Below are 14,353 nucleotides of genomic sequence, written 5' to 3'. Positions count from 1 at the left end.
TGCAAATCACATATCTGATAAAGTCTTTGAATCCAGAATTTATAAATGACTCTCAGAACTCATAAATAACCCAACAAAAAAGATGGGCAAAAGATTTCAGCATAGACTTCCCCAAAGAAGGTACTTAGATGGCATGTTGAAAGTATGTTAAACCTCCCTGGTCATTAAAGAAATTGAAACTCGAACCACGGTGAAATACTACTACACAATTACTGGAGTGTCTACACTTGAAAAGATTGATCATACCAATGCTGGTGAGAATGGGGGGTAACTGGAACTCTCATACCCTGCTGATGGGAGTGGAAAATAGTGCGCCACGTTGGAAAACGGTCTCTTACAAAGTTAAACATACACCTCCCATGTGGCACGCTAGTCTACTTCTAGGTATTTATGCAGGAGAATGGAAGTGTACATCCGTTCAAAATTTATTTTACATGAAAGTTCATTAGCAGTTTTATGTGTAAGAGCCCAAACGTAGAAACTACCCAAAATGTCTATTAACAGGTGAATGGGTGAATTCATTGTAGAAAACCCTAAAGGTAGTATAGTACTCAGTAATAACGATGAACTGCTGATAAACCCAAGAACATGATGGCTCTCAAGATAATTGTGCTGAGTGAAAAATCTCAGATGAAAGAGTACAACCATATAACCCCGTGTATTTGAAACTCTAGAAAATGCAAATGAATCCGCTGTGACAGCAGACAGGTCAATGGTTGCCCCGGGGTTTTGGTTGCAGGAGGAGGGGAGAGAGGATTATGAAAGGGAACTTTTGCGGGTGATGGATGTGTCCATTGTCTTGAGTGCTGACGCTCTCACCGGTGTATATGTCAGAGCTTATCACAGTGTACTTGTTAAAGATGAGTGGTTTATTTTTGCCAATTACACCTCAGTAAGGCTGTCTCTCTCTCTCTCTCTCTCTCTGCTGGGTGCTATCCACAGAGTTACTGATTAAGTAGGTCTGGGCTAGGGCCTGAAAATCTGCATTTCTCACAAGTCCCCAGGTGATGCTGAAGCTGTGGGTCCAGGGACCCCGCTTTGAGAACCACTGTTGGTGAGTCTGTTTCGACAGTGAGTGGAGTGGGATGAAGTGAGGTGATGCGGCTCCCCCGGCTTCACCTGCCTGACACCCCCCTCCACCGGGGGGACTTGCAGTATGTTCTTCTTTCATGCCTCTCCTCCCCCTGGTTTCCGGCGGCTAGGAGCCCAGACTGGCCTCAGGACGGCAGGGGATGCGAGGCTGTCCCAGTGCTGGGTTTTCTTTAATGAGGTTGGGCCACATGTATCCATTTGAATCAGCAAGAGCATTGTTTGTTTTCTTGGTTTTGAGGAGGAGAAGGGCTCAAGCCAGGCCAGGCCCTCGTGAGCATCTCAGCCTGACATGTTTGTTCACAGTTCGCATGCAGGAATGGGGCGCAGTGTGAACCCAGTCAAGGAGGTGTTTGAAGTGGCTTTCTTTTTTTGTGTGTTTCTGGGGGTTGTTTTTTTAGACCAGTTGATCTGTGGGAACTGGTAGGGTATTTCTTTGTTCTCACCCTGCTACCTGGCAGGTATGGAGAGTGTTTTCTTTGTTCTCTAAGAGCAAAAATACAAGCTGGAAATTCGTCAGTCTTTGATACAAGCCTGGGATTGGGCCATCAGGTACTGGCTCAGTGAAGGAATTTGGTGGTCAGGAAATCACCCCAAGAATGAGAGTTGCTAAGTACAAGCCCCCGAAGCTAAGTACAAGCCCCCGAAGTCGCCAGAGTCAGCAAATAAAAATATGGGATACCTAGACCATATTCATCTTGTAACTGATCTAACAGCACGGTGACTATAGTTAATAATACTGGACTTACTGTACATTTGAAATATCCTGGGAGAGTAGAACTTACGTGTTCTTACCACACACCAAGAAATGGTAATTATGTGAGGTGATGGGTATATTAGTTAACTTCATTGCGGTAATAATTTTACAACGTTTATGTGTATCAAATCCTCACATTGCACACCTAAAAATATACAATTTTTATTTGTCAATTATAATTCAGTAAAGCTGGAAAAAATACATGATGCCTGGTTAAATTCGAGTTTCACATAAACATCAAATATTTTTTTTTTAACTTAAGTGTGTCCCAAATATTATACGGGCAGGCCTGGAGGGTTGAAGTTGTATCAGAGAGGGCTACCTGGAGGAGGTGAGTACAAGCTGGTCTTGGACTGTGAGAGAAGTTAGGCAGGTGCAGTGAGGCCAGCCTTCCTGCTGCACCGAGCTCCTGATGCAGCGGCAACGCCAGGGGAGAGCCAGCAGTGCAGTGGTTGCAGAGCACAGGGTGAGGGTGTGGGCCCAGGGGGCTGTCAGCTGGAGCAGGGCCAGGTTGTGGGGAAGCCGGCCCTTGGGGTGGTGTTGGCCCTCCGTGGCCAACTTCGCTCGCTGATGGCCAGCTTCCCCTCCTGGTCCCTGCGCTGCGTCCTCCCTGCCTGCCACATTTCAGCTTTTACTTATTTATTTATAAAATTTATTTATTTTATTTTTGGCTGCATTGGGTCTTCACTGCAGTGCGCGGGCTTCTCACCGTGGTGGCTTCTCTTGTTGCGGAGCACGGGCTCTAGAGCACAGGCTCAGCAGTTGTGGCACACGGGCTTAGTTGCTCCGCAGCAGGTGGGATCTTCCCTTCCCGGACCAGGGCTCGAACCTGTGTCCCCTGCGTTGGCAGGCGGATTCTTAACCACTGCGCCACCAGGGAAACCCCATATTTCAGCTTTAAATGGAACTTATTTGAGATCTGTTAGGACACCAGGACACACTTGAAATCACAAAGCTTTCATATTATTTTCTTCTCTATAATTTATTTTTCCGCAACCTAGACTGATGTTTTAAAAAAGTACCAGCAGCAGTGGTCATAATAATAATAAAATCCTTGCCTCCCAGCAGTTTGCTTCTGGCTGGCAGCAGCCAGGCGTTGGCCCGAGGCGCATTTATTTTTTATGACCCAGGCATCAACTGTGGAGGAATGGGCTCCAGACAGAAGGATGGTGGATCAGGCACTCCTGCCAGGGGCTCTGCCAGGAGCTTTCTCTTCCTTAATTCTCCTAAGGACCCTTTGACAGAAGGGATTATTATCACATCTGTTGGTTGGGAGGAGTAATCAGGCTCAGAGAGGTGAAACTACTTGCTTAAGGGCACACAGCTTTTAAGTGGCAGAAGCGGGGAATCCAGGTTGGCCTGACTCCAAATGGTCTCTCTTGTTCGTCCCTCGCTGTCATCTCAGGTCTGTGCCCTGGCTGAAGACCGCGTGCTCTGGGATGTGCCCCAGCGTGCACCCTTGGGTCACCACTTCTCTCTCAGCTTCAGTTTTCCCCCCTGTGGAATGGGTGGAGCAACACCCTGATCCTCGGTCTGCTCCTCGGGTAGGCGCTCAGTAAAGAATCTGGCGTACAGTCACTCTGTCCCTCCCCACCTGGGTGGCCTTGGGCAAGTGCCTTAGCCTCTCTGAGCCTCAATTTCTCCTCTGACAATTGGAGAGACTCACAGCTGCCTTACAAGGTAAAAGCACCTAGTGCAGCATTGTAGGTGCTCAGTTAACCCTTCTCTTCTCCCTCCTTAAATGGACTTGCAGTGCCCGGAGAGAACGTGGACCCGTCAGTGTTGAGGTAAAGGGAGCCCTTGGCTATGGCTGGACACCTGTCCTGCCCTCCCCGTGGTCTCCGTCAAGTTCACCCACCTGTGCAGGCACCCACGTTTCTTTTGCAAATGAATAGAGTCAGTGTTCTGCATTTCCCTCCCAGATCCGGCTCCAGATCCAGGGGCTGGAACCGTGGGAATCCTTCCAGCCCTGGATTGGTTGGTTGTAGAGACACAGGGGAGCCCACCCTGGCTCTGGAGGAGGGGGTGTGGTTTACATCCCCGTGAAGCAGAGTGCGACCCCGGCCCGAACTGTGTTTATAGCCAGGGGCAGAACTCCAGGGGCCGGTTCCCTCGGCCAGGGAGGCCCCTGGTGCCACGCCCTCCACCAGAGAGCAGCGCCCAGCTACAGACCGTGGCTCTCTGCGGCCCTGCACCCTGTGAGAGAGGCCTGCACGTGTCCCCTCAGGGGGCTTGGCACCTAACGCACCATGTCTTCCAGCCCCGCGCCCTTCGCTAGGAGACCCTGGCTGCCTGCCTGCCCAGCGCCCGCTTCTCCTGCTCGTGCTGGTGGCTTCATACAGCGCTTCTTCCCGGAAGTCGCCTCCTTACCCCTCCCCAGGCCCAGCCTCACCCTGTGCTGTCAGTGTCTGTCTGCACATCTGTCCCCCTTATTGGACTGGGAGCCCCTCAAGGACGGGCCACGCCTGATTCACTTGCCAGGGACTAATGTGCAGCAGCTGGGAAGGTGTCCCTGGAAGGCCTGACAGCCTGGGCAAAGGCATGGGGTCGAGCCCAGCATTAACTGAGGGCCACTGTGTGCTGGGCACTGTGCTGGTGCTTTACACACTTCAACTTATTTAATCCTCACAGTGGCCTGGGAGGAGGTTTGGCTGTTACTTTCATTCTACAGTCGTGGAAACAGCCTCCAGCGCAAGGGCAAGAGATTTGTGCAGTCACACCGCAGGGACGCAGAGCCGAGAGAACACGCACTTCCGTCTGCCTCCAAATCCAAACCTGGCCCCTCGCTGCATTGTCGCAATCTCCTGCGTGCTCTAAATGCAGCCCGGTTGAATGCGGAGAGGACATTTTGGATTTTAGTTTTTGCACTAAATTACCTGCCATCTTGGGTTAACCTTGAGGCTTTAATTGCATCAGACGAAGCCTGGGCATCTTCTGAGTCAGCTTTTACTTTTTCACTTCTTTTTCTCAATTCAGTTGAGACATACAGTCAAATGTTTATGAAAGCCCTAATTTTAAGTGTACAACTCAGTGATGATTATATTCTTACACGCACCTGCGACCCCACACCAGCTCAACATCTAGAACATTCCTCATTCCAGTAAAGGCTCCCTTGAGTCCCCACCCCATCAGAGGCATCCCTCCCACCTGAGTTACCATCCGAACTTCTCTTCCCATAGGGTAATTTTGCCCACATCTGGACTTCATGTAACCAGAATCCACAGTGCATGTTCTTTTGTACATGGCTCCTTTGTCTCACATGGAATCTGTGGGGTTCATACACGTGTTTGCATGATCAGTGACGTGATCTTTTTCATTGCTGCGTGGTACCCCATCACTGTGCCCTGGCTGGACCACCCACTGTTTATCCATTCTCTTCTTGGTAGACATTTTGGCCGTGAGTTGGTTTATCCCACTGATCTGATTTCTATTTTCGTGATTTTGAGGCAGGGACTGGCTTTTGTCAGGACATTATGCAGAGGTGTCTGGCTCCGTAGAACTTTAGGGAACTGTAAGCATCCTCGTGATTCTGATTGCTTTAGATCAGAAGCATATATATTCATCCCTCCGTGTCTTCTGTTGCAGCAGAGACTGGGGGAGGTGGAGAGGAGAGAAAAAGAAGCAAACAAGCTTTAGTGGAAGTTTTCTAATTCTCCTGTTCGTATGAGCTAAGTGGCAGATGATGGAGTCTGCCTGTAATTTAAAGTCAAATGCTCATGGCTGACAGTGGGAGCCATAATAAACGTGTTGCCACTGTCCTTTTGGTGTCCTTTCTCTGCTACTTTGAAATCTCATAAATAACCAAGAGCATGTTGGTAAGATGCCTTCCTCTCCTCCGTTTGCTCCAGCGGAGCAGCTGCAGTTGCTAGGTTGAGCTGCTTGTTGCTAGGGTTTTTGTGGTCCTGTGGTGCCCCAGAAATATGATGGATCAGTGGATCATGCTTTTGCTATTAATTGAAATGTTTCCACAGCGAATCTTTCAATGTCACTGCGTGCTTTGACATTGTCCCAATAGGTCAATGATCCTTGCAGGTTTCTTTCGCAGTTAGAAGAAGTGGCTTGAGTGGAGGGGACGAGTGGCATGGACGGGGAGTCAGAAAGCCTGATTCTAATCCTGTATCTGATACTAACTTGCCGTGTGACCTTGGGCAAGCGTTGTCCCCACTCTACGCATTGGACTCCATAAAATTCAAGGACCTTCCGGCTTTGACAGCTTACGGTTCATCACCCAAGCTCTGTCAACAGGCCACGTGCAAATCAGGTCCTCATTATCTGTTGGAGGATTATTGACGAAAGAATTCTCATCCCCAGCTCACTTCCTCTCAACCCAGCAGGCTTCTGGGTCGCGTCTCCTTGGCCAGATGGCATGTGTGGAGTTAGGAGTTTCAGACTAATTTTAATATTCAATCAGACATAATTGGGGGCACTTACCTGGTGGCACAGTGGTTGAGAATCTGCCTGCCAGTGCAGGGGACATGGGTTCGAGCCCTGGTCCAGGAAGATCCCACATGTCGCAGAGCATCTAAGCCTGTGCGCCATAACTACTGAGCCGGTGCTCTAGAGCCCATGAGCCACAACTACGGAGCCTACGTGCCACAACTACTGAAGCCCACGCACCTAGAGCCTGTGCTCTGCAACAAAAGAGGCCACCGCAACGAGAAGCCCGCGCACCACAGCGAAGAATAGCCCCTGCTCGCCGCAGCTAGAGGAGGCCCGTGCATAGCAATGAAGACCCAAGGCAGCCAAAAATAAATAAATAAATATATAAAAATATTTTTTTAAAAAAGCAAACATAATGGGGATCATAAATCTGAAAAAGGAAAAGTGATACCCTACAACCCATAAACATCTGCTCATACTATTTTCTCTTTTCTGCTTAAAAATCTTCGGCAGTTTCCCTCTGCGTGCCCCGGGCATGGCCGACAGGGTCTGTTTCAGTTGCTGAGGCAGACCATTGGGTGGGGCTGCAAGGGGGGACATCCTGAAAAGGATCTGGACTCGCTGGTTTGTTGTGGGGTCTTCATCAATTGGTGTTGTCTGCCACGGGTCCAGGAGTGTAAATAGGGATGCGTGTTTGTCCATTGTGGCTGGAGTTTTAAGCCTGTGCCCTTTAATACTGTGTTTGAGGCCTTCTCCATGGCACCGGCCAGCTTCTCGTGCTTATTTCCTCCCCCACTCTGTCTGCCCCACCTCCAAAAATACCTGCTTCTCTGTCCACGTTCAGTTGAACACCTGTTGTCTCTAAAGATGTCCTTTGTTCCCGTTGTCCCCTCTGCCCGTCAGGTCTTTTATCCCATCCAGTTGGTCAGCTACCTATTTGTCTTTCAGACTTCAATCACAATCTTGTCTCATCTTCTGCGACATTCTCTTTGACTCTCTCGAGTGGGATTAATTGGCCAGGCCCTCCTCTGAGATCCCACAGTCCCCCACTTAGCCTGTTTCGCACTTAGTTGTTTTTAAGTCTCTTTCCACTCCTAGCCTGAGAGGTCCTCAAAGTCAAGTTCTGGATTTCGCTCATCTCTGTCTCTCCAGAGCCCAGCATGGTGCAGAGCCTCAAATCTATTGAATGAACACACGAGTGAATAAAAATCATGTCGCCTTCCAAAGTCAGATAGAAATGATTTTTATAACTTTCCCAGCAGCCTGAGTTCTGTGTGTCAGTACTCCCCAGCTTAATCATGGGTGATTTACCATGGTCATAAAATGACCACACATTCCCCTCAGACCGAGCCCTGCTTCCACTTGCAAGTTTGCATTTCCTCCACCGTGACGGCCTGTTTGTCTTCCTCTCTCCCCTTGCTCTCAGCCTGAAGACAAGCAGAGGGCGGCGGCTGCCTTCGCCCAGCTCCAGGGCGCCATGGAGACGCTGGGCATTTTGGAGAGCGAGCAGAGGGCCATTTGGCGGGTGTTGGCAGCCATCTACCACCTGGGTGCGGCGGGGGCCTGCAAAGGTACGTGCTTGCCGCCGGGCTCACCTGGGCTGCCGGCTGTCTCCACCAGCAGGTGCCTGTCAAGGCCCTTCTTTCCGTGAGGTGGGATAGGGTCAGCCTGTCATCTTCCACGTCTCTGGGACTGCTCTCGGGGAGGCTGCCGAACCAGGTGTGCCGAGAAGGCAGCGGGCTGGGTGTTTCAAGCAACCGCGTAACCCAGCACTGTCCAGTGGAACTTTCTGTGATGATAGGGGGAGGTTCTCTGTCCAGTAGGGTGGCCGCTAGCTGTACGTGGCTGTCGAGCATTTGACATGCAGCTGGTGCAACCGAGGCGTTGAATTTGTCATTGCATTAAATTCTAATTAACATACATTTAAATAGCCACATGTAGCTAGTGGTTACTGTGCTGAGAAGAGACACCCTGAAACGGGTGAGAGGAGGCTGGGTCCACGCGCTGAAGGTGATGTTTTCCTGTCTAGACATCTTGGAGATGCTCACACCATGTGCACTGAAGCTCACCCAGCTCTCCTTCTCCTCCCAAACCTGCTCCCCAGCCTTAACTGTCTGTTTGCTTATTGCCCCTACTTCAAGTTGGTCTCCCTCCCCCATCCCTATCCAGTCGTTGACCTTGCCCTGTAGATACTTTCTGTGACAGCATTTCTGTCCTGACTTCTCTATTCTTACTGTTATCACCTTAGACTAAGTATTTGCCAGTCCCTTTTTTGCTTGGACTATTGAGGTAGCGTCGTTGCATATGGCTTGGCTCCACCCTCATTGTGGCCACTGGGCTCCTTTCTAAAACGTAGACCTGTTGTGCCGTTCCCTGCTTACACTCCTCCCGAGGCGCTCTCTCGTCCGCTCCATCAAGTAAAATTCCTTGACTTGGCATTCAAGGCTCCTCGCTTCCCTAGCCAGACTCCTGTGCTGTTGCGTTTGGCACTACGCAAGGTCCCGGGGAGACGGTCGCTGTCAAGAGCAGTGTGGCTGCTGCCTTCGTGGGGCTTGTGGCACCTTATACTGTGATTGTGTCTTTGTCTAGCTGTTTCCTGTAGAGAGTGGCTTCCTTTGGGCCCAGAACATAGAGTTGGAATTTACTTTTTGAATGGATACATGTGGGCGTGGAGTTCTGTCCTCTGGAGCTGTGTGTTGACTCTGGCTGACGTTCTGGGCTACTCCTCTGTGGGGCAGCAGACTTCTTTGGAATATGCTGGCATGTTATTCCTGCCATTCCCATACCCGTAGGCCTTGTGGCCTGTTCTTTTGATTTTCATACACTTGAGCTGCATTGGTCCACTGATTTGATTTTGGACGTTTCTAGAAGTTATGCTGAGTCAGAAATAGGTAGGGTAGGGGGTCCACAGTTGGTCCACGCCAAGGGCAGACATGCTTAACTGGGCAAACATGGAAAAATCAAATGCCACCTGCCTTTTCCAAAAATCAGCCGTGGGCCGTGCTCAACGCCCTGACCATTTGGAAATCAGCCAGCTTTGTAAATGGACTGGGATTGGGGATGTCATTGCACAGTTCAGATCAGAAAAGCTGTGGGAAGGTTTAGAGTTGGGGCACAGGCATCTATAGGTTGGGGATGTGTGGAAGGAAGCAAACCTGTTTTACAGAATAGAAAACTGAGGCTCAGAAGGTCTAGGTGCAATGAACTCCAGGCTGGGGACTCCCTGATGGTGCAGTGGTTAAGAATCTGCCTGCCAATGCAGGGGACACAGGTTCGAGCCCTGGTCCGGGAAGATTCCACATGCCACGGAGCAGCTAAGCCCGTGCACCACAACTACTGAGCCTGCGCTCTAGAGCCCGTGTTCCGCAACAGGAGAAGCCACCACAGTGAGAAGCCTGTGTACCGCAATGAAGAGTAGCCCCCGCTCCCCGCAACTGGAGAAAAGCCCACGCAGCAACGAAGACCCAACACAGCGCCACCCCCGCCAAAACACTCCAGGCTATGGGCACTTGAGGGAGGCAGATTTGAGTTCAAAACCAAACTTCTCTGAGTTTCAGAGAGGCCTTCTCTTTCATTGGGCCAAGGCTGGGGTTGGTGTGAGGATTAAATGCTGTAAAGAAGAGAAAGCTGAATTAAGCTGCTTTCCCCGGAGGCACACCCTGAGACAAAAATTGCATGTAGGCTTTGGGGGAGGGGGTATCAGGAGGAACCGATAGGAAAGTGAGGGAAGAGAGGCAGGTGATGCTGGAGCCTTAAGGAGTGGATTAGCTCTGGGAAGTGGGGGGCCAGTATCTCTCGGGACCTCTGGGAGACTCTGAAGAACATGCCTCCTCATCGAGTATTACCCGAGGGGCGAGGGAGCCGGGATGTTGATCTCCACCGCCTCCTGTTTCTCCCTGGTTGAAGGTTGCTCCCGGGGAGCATTCCCCCCTGCCCTTCCAGCCTGCCCCATGCATGAGCTGAGCATGTTCCGGCAGCCAGGAAAGCAGAGAGGCGTAGACAGGTACCTGTAGTGACAGGCCAGGGACACGTGTGGCGTGGTATGTAGGGAATGACCAGGGTGAGGGGTGGTGGACAGGTCATCCATGCTTCTAGCTCAAGGCAGTCCCTCAGTAGACTGTGCTGTTGAGCCTGGGTTAGGTGACTCTCCCAGGGTGTTGGCAGCCATGTGCCTCTCTGCTTTGCTCAACTCAAATAGGCTTGCTCCCCCCGGCACTTAGCAAAGCCTAGGGAGAGAGCAAGGCGGTTGGGACCTACCTTCCGATTTCCATTGTCACACTTGAAACCTCTCTGCCTCTGATGTGACAGAACGGAGGCTAAGGGAGCCCCCAGTCTATTGACCTGTCACCAGAGAAGTTTGATGCCTGACTTTCTTCTCCTGAGGCTCATGGGGCACCCCCTCGGATGTGGGCTCGGGACTCATACCTGTAGCTGCCTGTAACGATAAAAGAGAAAGGCACGTTTATAAATATTTTATTAATACATGATTATGGCAATAATTCCTCCCAGCCTCCCCCCACCCCACCTTATAAATTATTTTAAGAGGAGCTGCTGTCAGTCTGCCTGAGAGGCCTGCTTGATGATTTACTTACTATATATTCTGCTTTGGAAGATTTAATAATAGGTTGCTCTAAAATCGGCTATTAAGAATTTCAAAGTCATGTATAAATGTCTTTGCTTTGTGTCACAACAGATCATTTCGAAATATATTAAGAATCATTTCCGTTAATCAGGTTTTTTTTTTTTTCGTTAATACGATGCTCTCCTCGCAGCGCACCTAGCTTCCTTAACTTATTTGAAAGTCCTGATCCTGTTTTTAAAAACCTGTATCAGTCCCTGTGGGTAGATTTCAGGCCTTATAACTGGACTTAGGATGTTTGAACTGTTTCAGCAGTAACGACAACCACCACTAATATTGGTTTAGCGTTTGATGGTTTCAGAAGCACTTGTACCTCTCTTGTGCCTTTTCACCTGATTGGATTCATACAACAACCTGGTGAGGAAGGATAATGCCATGGGCAAGAGTCAGCCTCCTGGCTTGGCTTCTCTGAACCTCAGTTTCCTCCTCTGTAAAATGGGGCTAATGATGGCACCCACTTTGTAGGCTTGTCATGAGGATTAAATGAGTCAGTGCCCAACGTGTGGAGCACAGGACTTGGCTCACGGCTTTGTAAGAGGAGGAATGTGGTTTACCTGACGTTGCACAGCTAGTATGCTCCAGAGTGAGGTTTGGAACCGCAGCCGGTCTCCCTGCAAAGACCACTCCCCTTCCCTAGACTTTGCAGAGGGCTGTTAGGGTCATTCCTTGCTGGAGAATTGACCTGTTTTCCTGGGCCCTGTGCTGAGTGCTTATAGACGTGATGTCACTGCACAGCCTTAGACTAGCCCAGGAGGAGTGAGAACTATTAGATGCCCATTTTACAGACGAGGAGACTGAGGCCTGCCAGAGAGGTTCATCCTCATCCCCAAGGGCACACCGCTAAAGCCAGAGGTGGGATTTGGACCCAGGTCTGCCCAGGCACTGAGCCTAACCTCTGAGACGACACCTCTGGTCTCCCTGGCCCTGTGTGCCACTGCTTCTGGCCTCACAGGCTCCAAGGGCTGGTGATGTCACTTTTTCACTGGGGTGCCCTGTTTTTACTCATGACAATTCTGACACCAAATGTGTGGGGCTTTCCTTAACACCAACCAGTCCTCTGATTCTCCGGACACCAATTGGGTGTCCTACAATTTAGTCCACTCCTGTTACTACTTGGAGTCAGTGCAGGTTACGGGCTCGGGCCCACAAGACTGTACGACTTCAGACATTGTTCATAAGTTTGGGCCACCTGTACTTCTGATGGACCAGCTATAAAGTTGGGCTCCCACAGACCCCTCCTTGGTTTGATAATTTGCTAGAATGACTCACAGAACTTAGGAGGGCTTTTACTTACCAGTGCCTGTTTATCGTAAGGCATACAACTCAGGAACAGCCAAACAGAAGAGATGCGCAGGGCAAGTTATAGAGCAAGGGGCTTCCCTGCCTTCACTGTGCGACCCACCTGGCACCTCAATGTGTTCAGTGACCTGGAAGCTCTCTGAGCCCCATCGTTCGGGGTTTTTGGAGGTTTCATTACACAGGCATGATTGATTAAATCATTTTAATCAATCACGGCCCCAGCACACTCCTGGGGGCTCCTGAGTCTCCTCTCTTGGGAGAGTGGCATTAGGCCCCCACTGACGCCTGAGTTCCTGCAGGGCGCTGCCACCGTGACCTTCCCCCACCACCCTCTGGGTCCCTCCAGCCCGTATGACTTGGTGTTCTTGACCCCAGGAGTCTGGCTGCCTGTGGGGCTCTGGATCACCCTGTCATCAGCAGTGCCCCGGGCAGCGTCGGAGTCAGAGACGGCACCCCCCCACCCCCGCCCCGCCCCAGAATGTGGCAGAGCAGCAATACGGGCGTCTCGAAGTCAGCTAGTCCTGGGTTCAGGGCTCAGCTTGGGCTCTTACTTAGCTGTGTGTGACCTCGGCCAAGTTCTGGGACTCGCCCGAGCCTCCTCTGGAAGAGGGAGAAAGGGCGGCAGAGAGCCGTCTGGGGTCTCACACACGGCTGCGGTGCTAGTAATGCCCTCGCTCTGGGCTGCCTCCCATGGGCAGGCCCGGTGGCTCCTGGCTTGGCCGGTCGTCATAAAGAGGCCGTGTTCTTCCCTCTCTCTGCACTGTCTCCACCTCCTCTGTTTCTCAGGCTCACTGTCCCTGCTGGGTCCCTTGGGAAGGCCGTGGGAGGGGGCCCTGGGGGCTGCCTCGGTATGGCAGGCAGAGAAACCCCTGGGTGATCTGACGCGGGATGGTTTGCTGTGAACCAAGACTCATGGCCTGGGCTATCCCTCAGGAGCCATCAGGGAACCACTTATCCAGCCTCGTGTTTCTTTCCTTTGGCAAAATGTGGCCCATGGAACAATCAGCTGGCAGCAAACAGATGTTCTCTGGAGCTCACTTGACAAGGAGAGGGCGGGGGAGGAGGGACACGCTGGGCCCTGCAGTGGGCGGGGCTGGCAGTGAGTTCAGGCTCCTCCACCTCCTGGCTGTGTGATTTAACTTGTGCAAGAGATTTCACCTCTCTGGACCGCAGCTTCCGTGCCTGTAAAATGGTAAAACCCTGTCTACCTTCTACATCGTTAGTCAGGTAATGGCTGCATCCCGCCCACCTGGCACGTGGGCGGGGTTCAGCAAGCCCTGACTCCCTTCTCTTTGCAAAGTGCTTTTTGTCATCTGTTGGCTCTGTTGGCATCAAAGCCTGCCCTGACGTGGGCCGGGTCGGGGTGGAGAACTCAGGCCCCCAGGGAATGCAGCTCATTGCTTAAGGGCACATGGTGAAACCTCTGTGCTAGTGATCGGCAGCTTCAGAACCGGGGTCCAGTTCCGGACTCTCAGTCCAGTGCTCTTTCCACAGCTTCGAGGAAGGTTCTAAGGGCCAGGGAGAGTGTGGGGTAGTGGTCAGCGCAGTCAGGAGGGACACAATCTTGTGCTCAAGTGGAAGTGAGGATTCCAGCACTTGCTGGCTTTGGGACGGGTCCGTGACCTTGCTGCATAACGAATCAGCCCCATGTTGTTCCGTGGCTTGAGCAATGATCGTTTTATCATCTCCCCAAGCTCCTGGGGGTCTGCAGTTTGGAAGCGCTCGGCTGGGCTGCGGTCAGAGGGTGGCTGACCCAGAAACAGTGGGGCTGGAGTCGCCGGGACTACCCGGGCACCTCCATCTCTCCGAGTCTCAGATCTTGGGTCCCCAGCGTGGGCCTGTTTGGGCCTCCTTGTGGCCTGGCGGCTTCGGAGCTCCAAGGAAGCTTCCAGAGAGCAGCATGGAAACTGCATCACCTCTTCTGAGCTGGCCTCAGCTATCATGCGGTGTCACTGCTGCCATGCTCTATGTCACAGCTTCAAGGGCCAGGCAGTCTAGACTCCAACCCTGGATGGGGGAGTGACGAGGTGAGAGATACTGGTGTGGCAATATGTTGGTTGAGAAAGGAACTTAAGCTTTCTGAGACTCAGTTGTCCGACCTGTAAGATGGGATTGAAAACAGTAGTGACTTCACAGGTCTGCTGAGCAGATGAAGTGAAATGTATGTCAAGGGCTAAGCTCAGTGCCAG

The 14,353-nt window shown here is 51.4% G+C and overlaps 1 protein-coding gene across 1 annotated transcript in view; it reads left to right on the top strand.

Moving 5' to 3' along the window:
* Window positions 1-14,353, top strand: part of MYO18B (myosin XVIIIB) — a 221,672-nt gene that overhangs the window by 21,778 nt on the left and 185,541 nt on the right. The window contains exon 11 of the mRNA XM_065889514.1: window positions 7,653-7,797. Coding sequence (XP_065745586.1) covers window positions 7,653-7,797 — 145 coding nt within the window. The remainder of the gene's footprint in view (window positions 1-7,652; window positions 7,798-14,353) is intronic.

This window comes from Phocoena phocoena, chromosome 13 (genome assembly GCF_963924675.1).
Source record: "Phocoena phocoena chromosome 13, mPhoPho1.1, whole genome shotgun sequence".
Taxonomy (NCBI): Eukaryota; Metazoa; Chordata; class Mammalia; order Artiodactyla; family Phocoenidae; genus Phocoena; species Phocoena phocoena.
Note: the sequence above shows the minus strand (reverse complement) of the source record. Positions and strands in the feature narration are given on the sequence as shown.